The following is an 18,148-nucleotide window of genomic DNA, read 5'->3' on the forward strand; positions in this document are numbered from 1 at the left end:
TGTCAATGCCCTGTTAATGACAGGCATCACTGATCAATTTCGGCATGGCAGACATTGCTAATCAATTGCAGTGTTTTTCTTTTCTCTTTTTTGGCTGCTCAAGAGTCTTGTAGGGATCTTAGTTCCCCCACCAGGGATTGAACCCAGTCCACGGCAGTAAAAGTGCCGTGTCCAAAGCACTGGACCACCAGAGAATTCCTGACAGTGTTCTTTTCTAATAAGCTCAGAGACAGCTGTGAACTCTTCAACACATTATCTCTCAGGAAACCATTATCTGTCAGAAGATGGAATCCACAGTATTTACCCACACCATCAGCCTTGAGCCCTTGAGACTCAGGCACAACCCCCAGATGCTCTGGTGAGCAGACTACAGGACTCTTCACTGTCTATCAGTTATGATGCTGTTCTTGGACAGGGATTAATGGCTCCACCATCCCCTGAACTGCTGTCGCTCCCAAGCATGCTCTGTCTTAGAGATACAGCAACCATACAGATTTGCCTGGGGCTTCAGGGTTTTTTAGGTCTTTAACAAAAGTTTTTATTATGAAACATTTCAGGACTACCCCAAAGTGTGGTGGTGGTGGTCTAGTCACTGAGTCGTATCTGACTCTTTGTGACCCCACAGACTGTAGCCCACCAGGCTCCTCTGTCCATGGGATTTCCCAGGCAAGAATACTGGAATGGGTCCCTCCAGGACCCCAGAGTGTAGCTAATAATACTATCACAAGACAACTGTGTTCCCACAGTTGAAGCAATGATAAGTCACAGACACGCTGAAGTCTCTGTGGGTCCCCTTTAGTCCCTCTCCACCTCCACCCCCACCAAGCCACCACTCTCTGAATTTTGTGTTTCTGATTCTCATGCATATTTTTAATAGTTTTCCTACATAATTACATATCCATATTATTCAACATTACGGAAATGGTGTTATTCAGATCTTGTTGCCACTTGTCATTTTCATCCAAGTGGATGGAATGAACTTTTAGACATGATTATACACGCAGCTTTGACTCTTCCACCGCATCACAACTGTGAATATTTGTTGAGCCCTCGTTCTGCACCAGGCATGCTTTCAGGTGCCTCACCTGCCTTCACATATGTAATCTTTGCAACAAAATTATCTTTATCCCCACTTTACAGACTTGGAAACAGAGGCACAGAAAGGTGAAATGATGTACCCAAGTCACGTAGCTTGGGAGTTGTGCTCTTAACAGCTAGACATCACTCTGTCTACTGCTGCGTGGTCTGTTGTATGAAAACACAGCCATTAGCCATCTGTTCGCCTATTTAAGGGCTGTTGCTTATTTTTGCAGACTTGTCTCAACATTATTAGTCTCAGAGGGTTGGGGGAGGTGGTTGTATTATCTTGCTTAGTTCCTACATCAAGCCTGTGAATGGATATCTGTATCATCTCCCTTCACAGATGAGGAAACTAAGGCTCAGAGAGCATAAATCACCTTCTCAAAGCTGCACCACTCCAACGAGCCAAAAGTGGGCTGTGACCCTGGCTCCTGCGATTGTGGAGCCCAGGGGTCCTCCCACATCCCCGGTGAGCCCTCGGTGCCCCACTGGCTTCTCCTCTTGGCTCTGTCGCTGGCAGCCTGCCCGCCCTCTCCTATAACAGCCTTCCTACACCTGGCCTTCAGCCCCAATCGTCTGGCCACCCTCCACCGTCCTCATCCCAGAGAAGGGGCCTAACCGGAAGGCCCATTCGTGTTAGGAAATTCCAGCCACGTGAGCCAAGCTGAGCCCGGGATTCTGAGCAGCCGGTGGCTTTAGGAGAAACTGAAACTTGGCTTGTTGGGGGCGGAGTGGTCACCGGGGATTTAAAGAGCTGCCACTTCCTTGGGCCCCAAGAGGGCACTGGGAGGTCACAGCAGCTGAGGGAAGCCCTGAGCGGGTGTGAGCCCCTGTTCTCCTCCCCACCATGCACCTCTGCGGGGGCGACGGGCCTCTGACCAGGACGGTGAGTGCAGGGGAGCAGGTTCGGGGGCTAAGAAGGGGAATATGCCCCAGGGCGCCGGGGGCCGGCTCTATTCACACGGGTTGGGGGCCGAGGCCTCTCGCAGCCCGTCTCTGGGCCTCAGTCTCCTTAGGGGGTTGGCTTGAGGGCTTTCCTGCTCTCACACTGCAGATCCAGCCTTCAGTTCAGAGCTTGGCCTCTGATGACAGCTCTCTCCTCGCCTCCCTGTCCTCTTGCTGCCGTTTCAGGAGCCTCCTGTTTCCTCCCAAGGCTCTCTGGCTGCGGTTCCCCTGGGGGCCTTGCCTCTAGTCCAGAACCCAAGTACAGAGGCCCAAGTCCTTCTCATGGCGGGTCTTTCCCCTCCAGGCTCCAGTCTCTCAGGCCCCCAGCACCTGCAAGGGGCCTGCTGTGGCCGTGAACCTAGGAGTTGCAGAGTCCTCAGCCAGCGAGGCCAGGGTCTTGCCTGAGGTCCCCACACTCAGAACACACCTCCCAGAGTGACCTGAGGGAGGGGGTTGTGGGGTCTCCAACATTCCCTTTTGTCTGATTTTCCAGAGCCCTGGGCATTTGGGTTAACCATTTCATCTAAGTTTCATGAACCCCAGTGTAGGGGGAGGGTCACAGCTGTCCCCCTTTGCGTCCTCTCTTCTGTCAGAAGGGACTCATTCACTCATTCTAGGCTGCTGGCCCGCAAGAATGTGAGTAGCTTGAGGGCAGGAAATACTGCCTCTTATGTTTGCTGCCGTGTCCCCTCAGCTCACTGCGTGGCACATAGTAGGTGTGCAAATATTTGTGGGATAAATGAATATTAGCTTTGGGCCTGAGCTGTGCAGGCGAACACAGAGTAGAATCAGAAACCCCCCTTGTCCTCACAGAAAGAGCTCAGGGCTAAAGAAATCAACACCTTGACGGTGGAAACAGTAGTGAAAGAACAACAGCTATTAACCCCTGCCTGACTTCCAGCTAGTGAGGAAGGCACTGGTGCCTCCATTTGTGGCAGATCAGGCAACGGGGCTCAGCTAAGTGAGTGATCTACCCAGAGCAACACGGTCCATGAGGAGGCTGTAGGTGTGAGGTGGGTTCTGTCTGGGGCTTGTGCTGCCCCGTCATGAGCTGTGAGCAGTACGTGTGTGAGGCTGGCTTTCCACTGAGTTGTGCTGTGTCTGTGATGGGGTGTGTGGACACCAACGGAGCCAGAGAGGGCTTCTGGGGGAGAGGGGACCCTTGAGAACTTGATTCAAGAAGGATATGGCTAAGACTTCCCTGGTGGTTCAGTGGTTAAGTTTCCAGGCTTCCAATTTAGGGGTCACGGGTTTGAACCCTGGTGGCTCCCCGTGGCTGCTCCCTCTACCTTCAGAGAGCAGCCCAGGTAGACCCTCACTCCTGGCTGGGTGTTCAGCTCAAATGTCACCGCCTCAAAAGGAGAATGTCTTTCTAAACTCCTGAGCTAAACTAAGATCCCACAGGCCGCACGGCACAGCCCCCCCACAAAAAAGAGAAGGGAATGGCTTTATAGCTAGCCCGCCCCTGTCGGGCCCCTGAGCCCTCAGTCTCTCACCCTACAGGACGCTGAGGAGCATCAGAGGCAGCTGAGGAAGAAACAGAAGAACCGGGCGGCCGCCCAGAGAAGCAGGCAGAAGCACACGAACAAGGCGGATGCCCTGCACCAGGTGGGGATGCCTCCCTTCCCATCCCTGGCGTCACTCACCTGGCCCGGCCACCTCTTCTCTGTCCCACCAATCAGCAGTTCCCCCTGCATTGCTGTAGGTGCCAGGGGCCCTGAACTTGGGGAGAGAGGAGGGCTCTGCAGCTGAGATTCAGAAATTTCTGAGTGCTGAGTGGAAATTGTGTGCTGGGCTCCAGGGGCATGACAATGCGTCTTCAGCCCAGGCCTGCCCTCAAGGCGCCTCCAGTCTAGCGGGAGAGACAAGAAGTGGAGGGAAACAGGGAGAGCCTGGCACAGTGACCACGTGAGGCCTTCATTCAAATGTAGGTCCCTGAGCCCTGCCCATCCAGAACCCACCTCAGAGGTGCTGCGCTGCGGTGATCACCCTACCTGTCTGGCTTCTGATGCGGGTGGCCAAGACTGTCTGTGAGAAACTGGTTCAGGGTTAAGATGGGCTGGCTTTAGAGTCCCAGCTGCCGCATTCCTTAGCTGCAGGTCGTTTCCTTCACTGAGCTTCACTGTCCTCATCTGAAAATCCCTGTCCCCTGGCAGGGGGACCTTGTGAAGACTAAAGAAGGCCAAGGAGCCTTGTGGAGTAGAGGTGGGGGGGGCTCTACTCACTCTTGGCTCTTCATCTTGGATGGTAACCTAACCTCAGATGGTAACCTGACCTTGGAGTTTGTCTTCTTCCTCTGTGCAGAAGGGACACACCTCAGGGGGGACCGTTAAGAGCTGGGTTTGGGACCTGGCCTTTGGTAGGGCTGCATACATGATAGTCCTTATTGCAATGAGTAAAATTCAGAGGCCCCCACACCCAAAGGTCCTACGCTCTCTGCGGCCCCATCCTCACTGTCCACCTTCCTCTCCTAACATCCTGCACCGTGTTCTCTCTGCTCTTTCCCTGACCGAGCACATCCAGCCTCAGGGGCTCCCCTGGCTGCTCCCTCTATCTTTAGACAACAGCCAAGCTAGATCTTTACTCCTTGCTGGGTGTTTGGCTCAAATGTCACCACCTCAAAAGGAGGAGGTCTTTCTAAATGTCTGAGCTAAAGACTGTGTGGATCACAATAAACTGTGGAAAATTCTGAAAGAGATGGGAATACCAGACCACCTGACCTGCCTCTTGAGAAACCTGTATGCTGGTCAGGAAGCAAGAGTTAGAACTGGACATGGAACAACAGACTGTTTCCAAATAGGAAAAGGAGTACGTCAAGGCTGTATATTGTCACCTTGCTTATTTAACTTATATGCAGAGTACATCATGAGAAATGTTGGGCTGGAAGAAACACAAGCTGGAATCAAGATTGCCGGGAGAAATATCAATAACCTCAGATATGCAGATGACACGACCCTTATGACAGAAAATGAAGAGGAACTAAAAAGCCTTTTGATGAAAGTGAAAGAGGAGAGTGAAAAAGTTGGCTTAAAGCTCAACATTCAGAAAATAAAGATCATGGCATCCATTCCCATCACTTCATGGGGAAATAGATGGGGAAACAGTAGAAGCAGTGTCAGACTTTATTTTTTGGGGCTCCAAAATCACTGCAGATAGTGACTGCAGCCATGAAATTAAAAGACGCTTTCTCCTTGGAAGGAAAGTTATGACCAACCTAGATAGCATATTAAAAAGCAGAGACATTACTTTGCCAACAAATGTCTGTCTGGTCAAGGCTATGGTTTTTCCAGTGGCTATGTGTGGATGTGAGAGTTGGACTGTGAAGAAAGCTGAGCGCTGAAACATTGATGCTTTTGAACTGTGTGTTGGAGAAGACTCTTGAGAGTCCCTTGAACTGCAAGGAGATCCAACCAGTCCATCCTAAAGATCAGAAAAAAAAAAGAGAGATCAGCCCTGGGTGTTCATTGGAAGGACTGATGCTGAAGCTGAAACTCTAGTACTTTGGCCACCTCATGCAAAGAGTTGACTCATTGGAAAAGACCCTGATGCTGGAAGGGATTGGGGGCAGGAGGAGAAGGGGACGACAGAGGATGAGATGGCTGGATGACATCACCAACTCGATGGACATGAGTTTGAGTAAACTCCGGGAGTTGGTGATGGACAAGGGAGGCCTGGCATGCTGCGATTCATGGGGTTGCAAAGAGTCGGACACAACTGAGCGCCTGAACTGAACTGAACTGAGCTAAAGAGACCTCACCTATTTCTCTGCTTTATTTTTCTGGTTAGCGCTGACCTTCCATCACAAGTTTAGATGTTGACCATTGCTTGTCTTCTTCACCAGACTGTAAGCATCCTGAAGGCAGGGAACTCTTCTGTTGCCTACTGTCTCCCCATCACCTGGACCAGTGCCTGGCAGATAGAAGGAACTCAGTATTTCTCTGTGGAGTGAACAATAGAGTCAGAATAAAGTGAGAACTCATAGGTAGGAACAACGTACAGGTAGTCGGGTCAAGGTGATATAGAGATGAAGTCTGAGCTGGTTTTGAAGGATGAATAGGAGTTTTCCAAATGGATGAAGGTAAGAGAAAGCATTGCAGGCAAATGAAATAGGGCTGACATGAGTGTAAGAGAGTAGCACCCTGTACAGTGCATGAGAATGAGGACTGATGCCCAGGATGGCATACCTGGAAGCAGTTAAGACTTCATGAGCTCATTTATTCCTTCCTTCCAGAAATGCCTACTGAGCATCTCTTGTGCGGCAAGCACAGTTCCAAGCATTGGAGATGCATCTGTGAACACAGCAGACAAAAGTCCAGCTCACCCTCCCCAGGGCTCATATTTTCATGGGGGAGCCGGACAGACAAATAAATGACCCAAGAGGTATTTGGGATATCAGATAGTGATAAGTGCTCTAGGAAGGATTAAAGCAGGGAAGAGGGAAGGGAGTGGGACTTGTGGGGTGATGGAAACCTAAATAGGGAAGCCCTCCTGGAGGAGGTGAGAGCTGAGCAACCTGAGGGTGGTAAACGAATGAATGAATAAAGAGTGACACAATTTCTGGAGGTGAGTTGATGCCTTTGGAGAATTTAGGTAAAGAGTGACCTAATGACATGTTTTTAAAATGTCTTTCCGCCTTCCACAGCAGAAACCAGCTTGGGAGTGGGGCTGTGGGTGGCTTTGAGGCCTGTTAGAACTTTGCGTCCGTGGCTTAAGCAACATTTTAATATAAAACACCCTTGCAGCTTCTTCTTTTAAAAAGTGTCCATAAAAGGCAGGGCAAGGGGCTCAGAGGAAGTCACTGAGCTTGATGAGCTGTGGAAATAAAGTTCCTTCTGCGTTTTCTACCACTGTTGCCATCATACTAATCAATGATTGTTTAGAACTTCACATTGATTACTGTCCTACCGGGTTCCCACCCAGTGCTCAGCAGAACAGAAACTAAATGCCAAAGAGAGCATACCTGTGCTGCCAACCTGTAAAACATGACCCTGGACTCTGCCCACAACGCTTCAAGTGGGCAAGTTCTGGATGTCGAGGAGGTCTGGCAATGGCACTGAGCTGCCTAGAAGTGTCCAGGACAGAGGACGTCTAAGTTGTCACAAGAAGGCCAGGTCAGGATTAGACCGAGGAAGCGGGGCTGAAAGTGTCCAGGCAGAGGAGACTGGAAGTGTGGCAAGGAAGCAGAGTCCATTTGAGGAACAGGAAGTGGGGGCATCGGGAGCAGTTGGAGAGATAAAACTGGAAGTGTGAGCTGGGGCCACCACACATGGGGAGTCACGGGAGACTTTAAAGGGCTTTCATGTTCCATGGCTGGATGGCATCACCAACTCGATGGGCATGAGTTTGAGTGAACTCTGGGAGTTTGTGATGGACAGGGAGGCCTGGCGTGCTGTGATTCACGGGGTCGCAAAGAGTCGGACACGACTGAGCGACTGAACTGAACTGAACTGAATGTTCCATTAGCACTGCAGCCATCGAATGTCTCCTCTGGGCCAAGAGATCAGGTAGTTTGAGGGCGCACCAGTTAGGAGGCTGGTGGAGCTCCCGGGTGAGCGGAGATTCCAGGATGGCTGGCTCAGGGACCTGGCCCTGGGGAGAGAGAGCAGGCAGGTCTGAGCCGGTGGTCATGAATGTCTGGTCAGAGAGTAGCCAAAGGGCATTCGGGTGGCAGCGGCATCTTTCCTCCTAAATTGAGGACCCTGGGGCATTGGGAAATAGGGCTCAAGCTGGGCCTCTGACTCTGGCTGACATAACCCTCCCCACGTATCTCTGCTTCTCCCCCCAGCAGCATGAGTCACTGGAGAAGCAGAACCACGCCCTGCGGAAGGAGATCCAGGCCCTCCAGGCCGAGCTGGCCTGGTGGAGTCAGACCCTGCACGTGCACGAGCGCCTGTGCCCGCTGGACTGTGTCTCCTGCTTGGCCCCGGGGGCCGCTGGCTGCTGGGGCCAGGCCGAGCGGCCCCCAGGCCCCGTGCCCCACGGACAGCATGGCTGCCAGGAGCAGCTGGGCCTGTTCCGGACCCCAGTCTCTTCTCCCTCGGCTCCGCAACCCTCTCCAGACCCACAGCCTCCTGGCTCCCTCGGCCTCCTCCTGTCCCCTCTGCCCTCACTGTCCCTTGGTCCCGCTGCGGTCACTGCAACTCCTGCCCAGTCCACCTCACCCGCTGGCTCCGGCCTACTGAGACCTTCCTCTAAGCTCAACACCCTCCTGCCCAGCCCCCCAGCCCAAGCCGCCCCTCTAGAGTCCCTCAGGCTGGAGCACCCCACCAGGGGGAAGCCGGGGTCCTCACCCCACAGCCCCTCGGCTGCTCCAGGGCTGGGGTCTCTGCAGGACAGGGAGCATAAGCTGGCTTCCTCAGCAGCAGATTGGCAAGGGCCCAGCCCCCACCCCCTCCTGGACTTCCCTCTGCTCTCCTCTGCTCAAGTTCACTTTTAACCCGGCCCCCAGAACTGGGCTAGCCCCTTTCTTGGACCCAGGAAGCAGCCTCAGCACACAGGCATCTCCTCTGGTTGCTGCTGGGGGCTGCTTTTCTTGGCTGACCAGCTAACTAGGAGTGGAAAAGACACAGAGGCTCAGAGAAGCCAAGTGACTTGTCCAAGGTCACACAGCCTTTCTTGGGACCTGAAACATCACAATCTGCTCCTCCTTCTCCTGGTGGGATCCTGGCCCAGGCACCCTAGGGGCTGGGGTCCTAGAAACCTAGAGTCAGCATGAGAGGTTTAAGTGCTGGGAGTGGGGAGGGACTCTCCCTTTTGTTTTGTGATTCCCAGGGCCACAAAGTCCTGTAGTTTCTGAAAGTTTGCCCTTACTGGAGCTGGTCCAGAGTCCAAACCCAGGTGGTGAAGGGCCATGCAGGAGCCCAGAAGAGAATCCTTTCTGCTCCTAGTAGTTTTTTCAGTGCTAAAGAGCTGAACCTGTGTGTTGGAGTTGTGGACAAGCCTGGAGCAGTCCCCTCTGGGATTTCTACATACTGAGGGTCCATAGCCACATGGTGACCCTGGGGAGATTCTGAAGGGTCAGCTCACCAAGCTATCCCCAAATAGCTCCCTACCTCTCCCTTCCTCCCAGGGCCATGGTGAGTGGACTTCTGAGAGCATTCAAGTCCTGCACAAAAGGCAGGTGAAAAGAATGAGGGAAGGACCAGGTGCAAACTTAGGTTTAAGCAAGTGCTGGACTTGAACCTTTCGCTCTGTGATTCCCTGCTTCCCAGGTGGTGCTAGTGGTAAAGAACTTGCCTGCTAAGACAGGAGACGTAAGAGACGTAGGTTCCATCCCTAGGTTGGGAAGATCCCCTGGAGGAGGGCATGGCAACCCACTCCAGTATTCTTGCCTGGAGAATCCCCATGGATAGAGGAGCCTGGTGGGCTCTAGTCCATGGGGTGCCAAAGAGTTGGACACGACTGAATGACTTAGCACTTAGCATGCAGTGAGACCGGTATCTTCTTCAGTACCGCCCCCATCCCTGTGCAGCCCACAGACCCTATTACCCTCCAGCCCCTCTGAGCAATGCCCCTGTTGCTCTTTGGCCTGATGGAGCAGGGGCCTGGGACCAGATAGGAGCGCAGTTGCAGCACCTTCTTGGGGGTGGGGGTGGAAGTGGGGGATGGTGGGTTCTCATTCAAATTCAAGACAAACACTGTAAGGGGACAGAGATGAGAAACTCCAGCTCTTCACCAGATTTACACATGTAAGCAGACACTAGGCTAGTATTGGACACACTCCAGGAAATGCTGAGCACTTGGTACCTATGTTATGGCAAATAAAGTGTTTTCCAATTCTTTTCTCTTTGGTTAGTTGTTTAAAATTCTGACTGTACTTTGTACTATTGAAACCAAAAGACCTTTGAAAGGAAAGAGCATGGTCTAGAATCTTAGGTGGGCAATCCCTCATGGACCTCTTCATCCAACCTCCCTTCCCATATTGCAGATGAGGAGACTGAGGCCTTAAGATGGGATGGAATTGCTCAGAGTCATGCAGTAAGAGGAGGTGTCATGGCCACAGGATTGCGGATGGGTACAGAGCAGGAGGCACCAGCAGGTTTAGGGAGAACAGACTGGCAGGAGGGAGGCCAAGACACTGTTGGTTGGAGGCTGGCTTGAGTCTGGGACAAGAGTCGATATGATGTGTGGTACTCCAGGACTCGTGGGGTGATGAGGATACTGTGGCCTGGCTTGTGTCTGTATAACCTCAAATTTGTCAGGCACTCTCTGTGTAACTTGGGTTAACTCATTGATGCCTCTAATAACTCTGGAAAGTGGATATAATTATTACCCCTTTGTTTGGAAGGGGAAACCAAGGCCCACGGGTGTAAAGGTCACATAGCTAGGGAATGGTATAGGCTTGATGTAACTCAGGAGCACTTAACCACAGGTGATTCTGCTTTCTACCTTCCTGGAACTTTCCCTGTAGGCCCTGAATGGAGGGGTCGAAACATGCCCGTAGATGTGACCCAAGAAGGTAAAACCCTACCTTAAGCTCAAAATAAGAGAGGGGAGTGATTTAATTAATGTTGGTACACTCATACCCCAGAAGAGATGGTAAGAACAAAGAATGCTTTGAAGAATATTTAATGAGGTGAGAAAATGCTTACAACATGTTGAGCAGAAAAAATAGAATGTGCAACTGTCACTACAGTTTTATATTATGTTTGTTTAAAAATATAAACAGAATCAAAGGAGTGGGAGGAGGTGCTGTAGATTCTTGAGGCATATGAGCTAATATCTGTGAATCCCCAAACTGTAAACAGCCACCACTGTAGCAGAAGCCTTCCACATGGTTGAATATATCCTAGAAATCTATATCTGGGTGTGTCTATTGCTGCATAACAAATTATTCCAAAGCCCAGTGGTTGAATCAACAAACATTTATCATCTTAAAATTCCCGTAGCGTGGGAATCTGGGCACAGCTTGGTGGCTCGGGGTTTCTTTCAGGCTCCAGTCAAAGTGTTGACCAAGGTCTTCTCCAGTAGCCCAGTGGTTAAGACTTCACCTCCCAGTGCAGGAGGGTCAAGTTCCATCCCTGTTCAGGGACCTAAGATCCTACATGCCTTGGGGCCAAAAAGAAAAAAACAACCATGAAACAGAAGCAATACTGTAACAAATTCAATAAAGTCTTTAAAAATGGTTCACACAAACAGCAACAAAAACCCAAGCAAATGAAAAAAAAAAAAAAAAAACCAGCCCCCAAACCCCAAAGTGTTGGCCGGAGCTGCAATCATCCGAAGGCTCAACTGGGGGGATCCGCTCCCAAGCTCACATATATGGCTGCCTGTGGGCCTCAGAAGGTCCGCTCCCAAGCTTACTCACCAGGTCGGTGGCAGAACTGAGTTTCTGGAGGGCTGCTGGACTGAGGACCTCAGGTTCTTACAGGCTGTTGGGTGCTGGTATTATCTCCTTGCCATGTGGGCCTCTCCATAGGGCTGTTTGACATGGCAGCTGGCTTCGCTCAGAACAAGCAAGCTAGGAAGTGAAAAAGGTGAGTGATCAGAAGCCACAATCTTTTTTTAACTTAATTTCAGAAATGACATCCTGTCAGTTTTACTATATTCTGTTGAGTAGAGGCAAGTTACTAGATCCAGCCCACACTCAAAAGGAGAGGATGTCACAAAGGCATAGAACCCAGAAGGCGGGGCCTTCTCTGGTGGTTCAGTGGATGAGAATCTGCCTGCCATTGCAGGGGACATGGGTTTGATGCCTGGTCCAGGAAGATTCCACATGCTATGGAGCAACTAAGCCTGTGTGCCACAACTACTGAGCCGGTACTCTAGAGCCTGCGCTCTACAACAAGAGAAGCCACTGCAGTGAGAATTCTGTGCAATTCAGCGAAGAGAAGCCCCCACTTACCACAACTAGAGAAAGTCAGCGTGCAGCAACGAAGACCCACTGCAGCCAAAAATATAAAAAAACACAAAACAAAACCCAGAAGGCGGGGTCATTGGGGGATATTCATTTAGAGGTTGCTTATCACACCAGGTAAGAACCAGTACTTTCTTGGATCCCTTCTTTTTCCTTTTATCATCAGCACTAGCAGCTGGCTTTCCTTGGGAGACTATTTGTTTTTAAGAGGAAACAATTTTGACCCCTTGACAGCAGTGGTAATGCCCCCAGCAATGGGCAGAGATGATCTGGTAGGTTTGAGACTGCAGCAAGGCTAGAGACACACAGCCTCACGTGAGCCTTATAGCAAACACAGTGCAGACGCTCACTCCTCGGGAAAGACCTTTGAAGTGACACATGAACAGTCAGTGCTCAAATAGCAAGTATGTGCAAGCCAAGGGTCTTCTATACTTTGAAAAGTAATCACTCACTGGAGGACTGAATGTAAGCTCAATAAAAATTCTTCCAGCTGTTTTATTTTTTTCTGATATTCACCTCTATACAGGGTTGAATGGGCTTCCCTAATGGCTCAGCAGGTAAAGAATCTGCCCGCAATGCAAGAGACGTGGGTTAGATCCCCAGATCAGGAAGATCCCCTGGAGGAGGGCATGGCAACCCACTCCGGTATTCTTGCTTGGAGAAGTCCATGGACAGAGGAGCCCAGTGGGGTACAGCCCACGGAGCGACCAAACACAGCACACACACACAGTGAGTTGAATGGTAGCACTTGAAAAGATAAGTCCGCCTAGAACCTGCAAATGTGCCCTTAGGATTTTGCAGATATAATTAAATTAAGAATATCAAGATGAAATGGTCTTGAATTGTCCAGGTGGGCCCTAAATGCAAAGACCAATAAGAGGAGACCGCTGTGGCAGGAAGAGAAGACACAAAGAAGAAGGTCATATGCAGACAGAGGCAGAGACTGGAGTCAGGTAGCCCCCAGCCAGGGAACACGTGGAGTCACCAGAAGCTGGAAGAGGCCAAGAAGGCTTCTCCCCGCGGAACTTCAGAAGGAACTGGGAGAGCTGTGGGGAGGCTGTTGCTGTCCTCCAGGTAAGTGATGGTGGTGACCACAACCAGGGGAGTAACGGGGAGGTGGTAAGGTGAGGTCTGATTTGGGGTGTGCCTTACAGATAGGGATGATGGGATGTGCTCATGGATTGGACATGGGGAAAGGGAGGACAGAAGGATGATGCCGCAGCTTGAGACCTGAGCTACGGGTGGTTGATAGTACCGAAGACCAAGAAAGATTGCGAGAGGAGCAGTTTGCAGTGGGTATGTTGGGAAGGGGAGACCAGGAGACCTGTTTTGGCCAGGTCAAGCTTGAGATGCCTATTTGTCATCTAACTGAATAGAAAACAGTTTGGCAATTAGGGGAATGGTCAAAACTGGGTGTATAGGCAATTCCCTGGCAGTGCAGTGGCTAGGACGCTGGACTTACACTGCTGAGGGCCTGAGTTTGATCCCTGGCTTGGGAACTAAGATCCTACCAGCCACAAAGCACAGCCGGAAAAAACAAAGACTGAGTATGTAAATTTGGAAGCCAGCAGTGTAAAGGTGGGTGAGTGGACATGTTGGGGACCAGATGAAATAATCTATGAAGGCTCTTGCAACTATGGCTCTATGAGGGCCTCCTCTTCTCAGGCCCCAGAGCTCTCTCAGCCCCGCACTCCTTCCCTCCTGCATGCCCAGAATCTGTCCCCAATCTTCCTCATCAAATGCTTCACTCTCCAGGAAGCCTCCTATGACCTTCCAAGATAAAAATGACCCCTAAGGCTCCTCATCACACTCATGTGCCTTTCACCAGCATCTGTCATTTTCCTTCTTGTGTGACTGCCTGTGCCTTCATATCTTTTTATCTCCCTCAATGGTAGCAACCAGTCAAGTCCATCATGAGTACATTTAAACAGCAGAAGGCAGTAAAGCATGATGGTTACAGAGTGTGAGCTCCAGGGCCAGACAGAACTGGGTTCACGTTCCAGCTCCACAACTTCCAGCTCCACAACTGGCTCCACAATGTCTTCAAGCCTCAGCTTTCTTATCTGAAAAATAGGAATTGAAAAACGTACCCGCCCACACCCTGCCCAGTGTATACATGTGTATGTGTATACATATCCATGCGTGCAAGTGTGTGTTGTTGCTTAGCCATGCCCGATTCTTTGTGACCCCATGGACTGTAGCCCACCAGGCTTCTCGGCCCACGGGATTATGCTGGCAAGAATACTGGAGTGAGTTGCCATTTCCTCCTCCAGGGGATCTTCCTGACCCAGGGATTGAGCCTGTCTCCTGTGGCTCCCGTGTTAGCAGGTGGATTCTTTACCTGCTAACCTGCTAACCTCTTTACCTGCTCTTTACCACTGAGCCACCTGGGAATCCCACACATATTCATATATACATGTAAATGTAATAAACATTATATATAATAGAAAAGCACATGTTTATCAAAAGACATAAACAAGAGATTTTATATCAGCAATATTTATAATGGTAGAAAACTGGAAACAATCAAAAGGCCCCATCAAGAGTATAACCAATAAATTGTGGAATATTTTACACTAGATAATGCTACACAGTAACAGGAAGGAACAAACTATCAATACAACCATCTGGAATAGTGTGAATAAACTTCACAAACATAAGGCTGGGCCACAGAAGCCAGAGACAAAAAAGACAATCTGTATGATGCATTTATATAAAGTTAAAAAGTAGAAAAAAAAAATTAGTCTATGTTGTTCAAAGTCAGGGTAGTGGTTACAGTTGGAGGACAGCACCTGGAAGGGGACAGGGGGCCTTCTTGGTTGGGGGGAGGGGGCGCTGACAGTGTTCTGTTTCTTGATCTTTGTGGTGGTTACATGAATGTATTCACCATATGAAAATTCACTGGACAGTATGTTTTTGATTTGTGCCCTGTCCTGTTATGTCTGATGTACTTCAACAGAAAGAGGGTGGGGGCTTCTCTGGTGGCTCAGTGGTAAAGAATCCACCTGCCAATGCAGGAGACATGGGTTGAATCCCTGATCCGGGAAGATCCCATATGCCACAGAGCAACTAAGCCTGTGCGCCACAGCTATTGAGCCTGTGCTCTAGAGCCCACGAGCTGCAACTACTGAACCCACGTGCTGCAACTGCTGAAGTCTGAGTGTCCTACGGCTCGTGCTCTGCAACAGGAGAAGCCACCGCAATGAGAAGCCTGTGCACCGCAACTAGAGGGTAGCCCCCACCTGCCACAACTAGAGAAAAGCCTGTGCAGCAGCGAAGATCCAGCACAGCCAAAAATAAATAAAATTATATATTAAAAAAAAAAGACAGTGGATATACGGAGCACATCACAGTCCCTGGTACACAGTAAATGATCGAGAAGTTACCACAAAGTGAAAGTGAAAGTCGTGTCCTATTCTTTGCGACCCCACGGACTATACAATCCATGGAATTCTCCAGGCCAGAACACTGGAGTGGGTAGCCTTTCCCTTCTCCAGGGCATCATCCCAACCCAGGGATCGAACCCAGGTTTCCCGCATTGCGGATGGATTCTTTACCAGCTGAGCCACAAGGGAAGCCCAAGTCACCACAAAAGAATGAATGAAAGAACCATGCCTTGTCCCCAGGTGAAACCATTAACAATCAGAACCATGGACAGATCAGAGTCTGCATTCAAGGATGGTTGGAGGAAAAGGAAGAGCTCTCTGGCCTGAAACTGGGGACTCCAGGCAGAAGAGAAGCTAAGACCTTTCCTCTGAGACAGTTCCGTGCCTTCCGAAGGGCACTCCTATCATGCAGAAACGAGAACATTCATAGGGGACCGTGGATATGTGTGTGTGTGTTCATGCAGAATTTTATTCCATTTTGAAAGGTCTTCAGTCCCTTGTATTTCTAAGCCAGTGAACGCTGAAATCTCCCTAGAGAGGCCAGTCCTGGATCCAGGACATCCCCAGCTTGCTCAGGCTCTTGCAGGCTTTTCTCACTCTCTTGGGCTTGTGTTTATCTAGTTAGTGGAGAAAGGGAATAGACTCCAGGCAGGGTAAAAATAACCCAGGACAGAAGATCTCTCAGTCATGCCCAAGCTCCAGGAAGCAAGGCATATTTTGTATCAATTTAATGAGCTGCTTCATCTGGTAGCGTTTTCCCTGTTACTGGGAGTATCCACACAGAGGCTGCACAAAAACCTGCCAGGATACTGCAAGGAGGATCTCTACAACAGGAAAAACTTGCCCAGGTGACTGCCGAGGGCGCGCCAAGTCTAAAATTCTGTTATTTAATTCAACACAAAATTTCCTTGAATGCATGAATTGCTTCTCTCTACACTGCCCCTCTTGCAAGTATGTTTCCTTTTCCCTAAGCCTTAAAATATTGCATGCTCCCTAGGAAATCTGAAAAGCAAGGGGGGGGGAATTTTTCTATATCATTCATTGAATACTACTCAGCAATAAAAAGGAATGAATTATAGATGCATGAACCAAGGTGGATGGATCTCAAGGGCATTATGCTGAGTGGAAAAAAGACGATCTCAAAAGGCCACCTACTGTAAGATTCCACTACATAACATTCTCAAAATGACAAAATTATAGAGGTGGAGAACAGATTAGTGGTGGCAAAGGGTTAGGGATGGTAGATGGAAGGGTTGGGGTGACCATAAAGGGTGGCATCTTTGGGGGTATGGAACAATTCTGTATCTTCCATGTGGTGAATACACAAATCTACACATGATAAAAAGATGTAGAATTATACACACACTTTATAGCAATGACGCCTTTCTGATTTTGATACTGTACTAAGTCATGTAATGGGTTTCCCTGATGGCTCAGACAGTAAAGAATCTGCCTACATTGCAAGAGACCCAGGTTCCATTCCGGGGTTGGGAAGATCCCCTGGAGAAGGTTATGGATTCCTTCTTTAGGAATCCACAAGAATACTCCAGTATTCTTGCCTGGAGAATCCCCATGGACAAGGAGCCTGGTGGGCTACAGTCCATGGGGTTGAAAAGAGTCAGACACAACTGAGTGACTAAGCACATCACATAAGTCATGTAAGGACCTTTCTGGACTGCCTTTGTAATTTCTTGTGACTGTATAACTTTCAAAAAAATTTTAAGAGCATAGCAATTTCCACCCTTAACATTTTAGCATTATTCTTCAATATGCTAAAATTCAAATTCAATTCAAAATATGAATTATTTTCTTCACACAGGATCATATTGTACATAAGTTTTATATCCTGAAATTTTCTCCTGAGAATATCATAGGCATTTTCTATGTCATTAACTACTCCACAAAACAATCACTTTAGTAGTTATGTAACATGCCAATTTCATAGATATATCATTCTTTACTTAACCATCCATCCCATGTGGAATGCCTGAGATATTTCACATTTTTCGCCACTATAGATTGCCTTGGGACTTCCTTATAGCTCAGATGGTAAAGAATGTGCCTACAGTGCAGGAGACTCAGGTTCGATCCCTGGGTCGGGAAGATCCCCTAGAGAAGGAAATGGCAACCTACTCCAGTATTCCTGCCTGGAGAATCCCATGGACAGAGGAGCCTGGAGGCTACTCTGGGGTTGCAGAGTCAGACATGGCTAAGCAACTAAAACACACACACACATAGATTGCCTCATGATGAATATCTTTGTGCAAAAATGAATGCCTACACTTTGAGTTCTTTTTTTTTTTTTTTCCAGTTCTTTTTTTAGGTCAGGTTTCCAGAAGGGAAATTATTAAGTCAAAGGAAATAACTTAAATGGTCAATTTATTTTTATCAGAGAATTCAGTTACCACATTGTGAGGTCACTATGGAGAGGTCCAGACAAGGAAGAAATGAGGTCTCCTGCCAACAGCAAGCATCAGCTTGCTAGACCTATGAGTGAGCATTTTGGAAGCAGCATTTCCTGCCCCATTCCAACCTTCAGATGACTGTTGTTGTTAAGTCATTAAGTTGTGTTAAGACTCTTTTTTGACCCCATGGACTGTAGTCTGTCAGGCTTCTCTGTCTGTGGGATTTCCCAGGCACAAATACTGCAGTGGGTTGCCATTTCCTTCTCCAGGGGATCTTCCCAACCCAGGGATCGAATCCAGGTCTCCAGCACTGGCAGGCAGATTCTTTAGTACTGAGCCGCCTGACTGTGACCCCACCTATAGCCTAACTCCAACCTCATGAGAGACCTCAAGCCAAAACTATCCAGCTAAGCCCCTCTTAGATTTCTGACCCATAGAAACTGTGTGAGATAAGAAGTGTTTATCATTTTATTTAT

At 49.3% G+C, this 18,148-nt stretch overlaps 1 protein-coding gene and 1 long non-coding RNA gene across 4 annotated transcripts; one reads left to right on the top strand and one right to left on the bottom strand.

The window, feature by feature from the left end:
* The first annotated feature begins 1,722 nt into the window (after positions 1–1,722).
* BATF2 (basic leucine zipper ATF-like transcription factor 2) lies at positions 1,723–9,811 on the top strand. Of its 3 annotated transcripts, XM_061164095.1 has the most exons (4): positions 1,723–1,966; positions 3,529–3,633; positions 7,811–7,946; positions 7,986–9,811. In XM_061164095.1, the coding sequence occupies exons 1-4, from the start codon at positions 1,928–1,930 to the stop codon at positions 8,459–8,461; spliced, it is 756 nt and encodes a 251-aa protein (XP_061020078.1). In that variant the 5' UTR covers positions 1,723–1,927; the 3' UTR covers positions 8,462–9,811. The 3 variants fall into 3 exon arrangements, with proteins under 3 accessions (XP_061020078.1, XP_061020070.1, XP_061020066.1); XM_061164087.1 differs by having other exon boundaries at positions 1,724–1,966; positions 7,814–9,811; XM_061164083.1 differs by having other exon boundaries at positions 1,727–1,966; positions 7,811–9,811.
* A 766-nt stretch (positions 9,812–10,577) lies between these two features.
* LOC133066012 (uncharacterized) lies at positions 10,578–11,561 on the bottom strand. Its single transcript, XR_009695057.1, has 2 exons — positions 11,333–11,561; positions 10,578–11,073 (listed from the first exon to the last, which is right to left on the bottom strand). It is a non-coding gene; the product is annotated as an uncharacterized LOC133066012 (long non-coding RNA).
* Positions 11,562–18,148: the final 6,587 nt, after the last annotated feature.

Source organism: Dama dama, chromosome 2 (genome assembly GCF_033118175.1).
Source record: "Dama dama isolate Ldn47 chromosome 2, ASM3311817v1, whole genome shotgun sequence".
Taxonomy (NCBI): domain Eukaryota; kingdom Metazoa; phylum Chordata; class Mammalia; order Artiodactyla; family Cervidae; genus Dama; species Dama dama.

Coding starts and splice junctions, on each gene's coding strand:
- BATF2 (XM_061164083.1), top strand. CDS start 1,928: ATGCACCTCTGCGGGGGCGACGGGCCTCTGACCAGGACG. Junction 1,967..3,528: donor ACGGGCCTCTGACCAGGACG/GTGAGTGCAGGG, acceptor CTCACCCTACAG/GACGCTGAGGAGCATCAGAG. Junction 3,634..7,810: donor AGGCGGATGCCCTGCACCAG/GTGGGGATGCCT, acceptor TTCTCCCCCCAG/CAGCATGAGTCACTGGAGAA.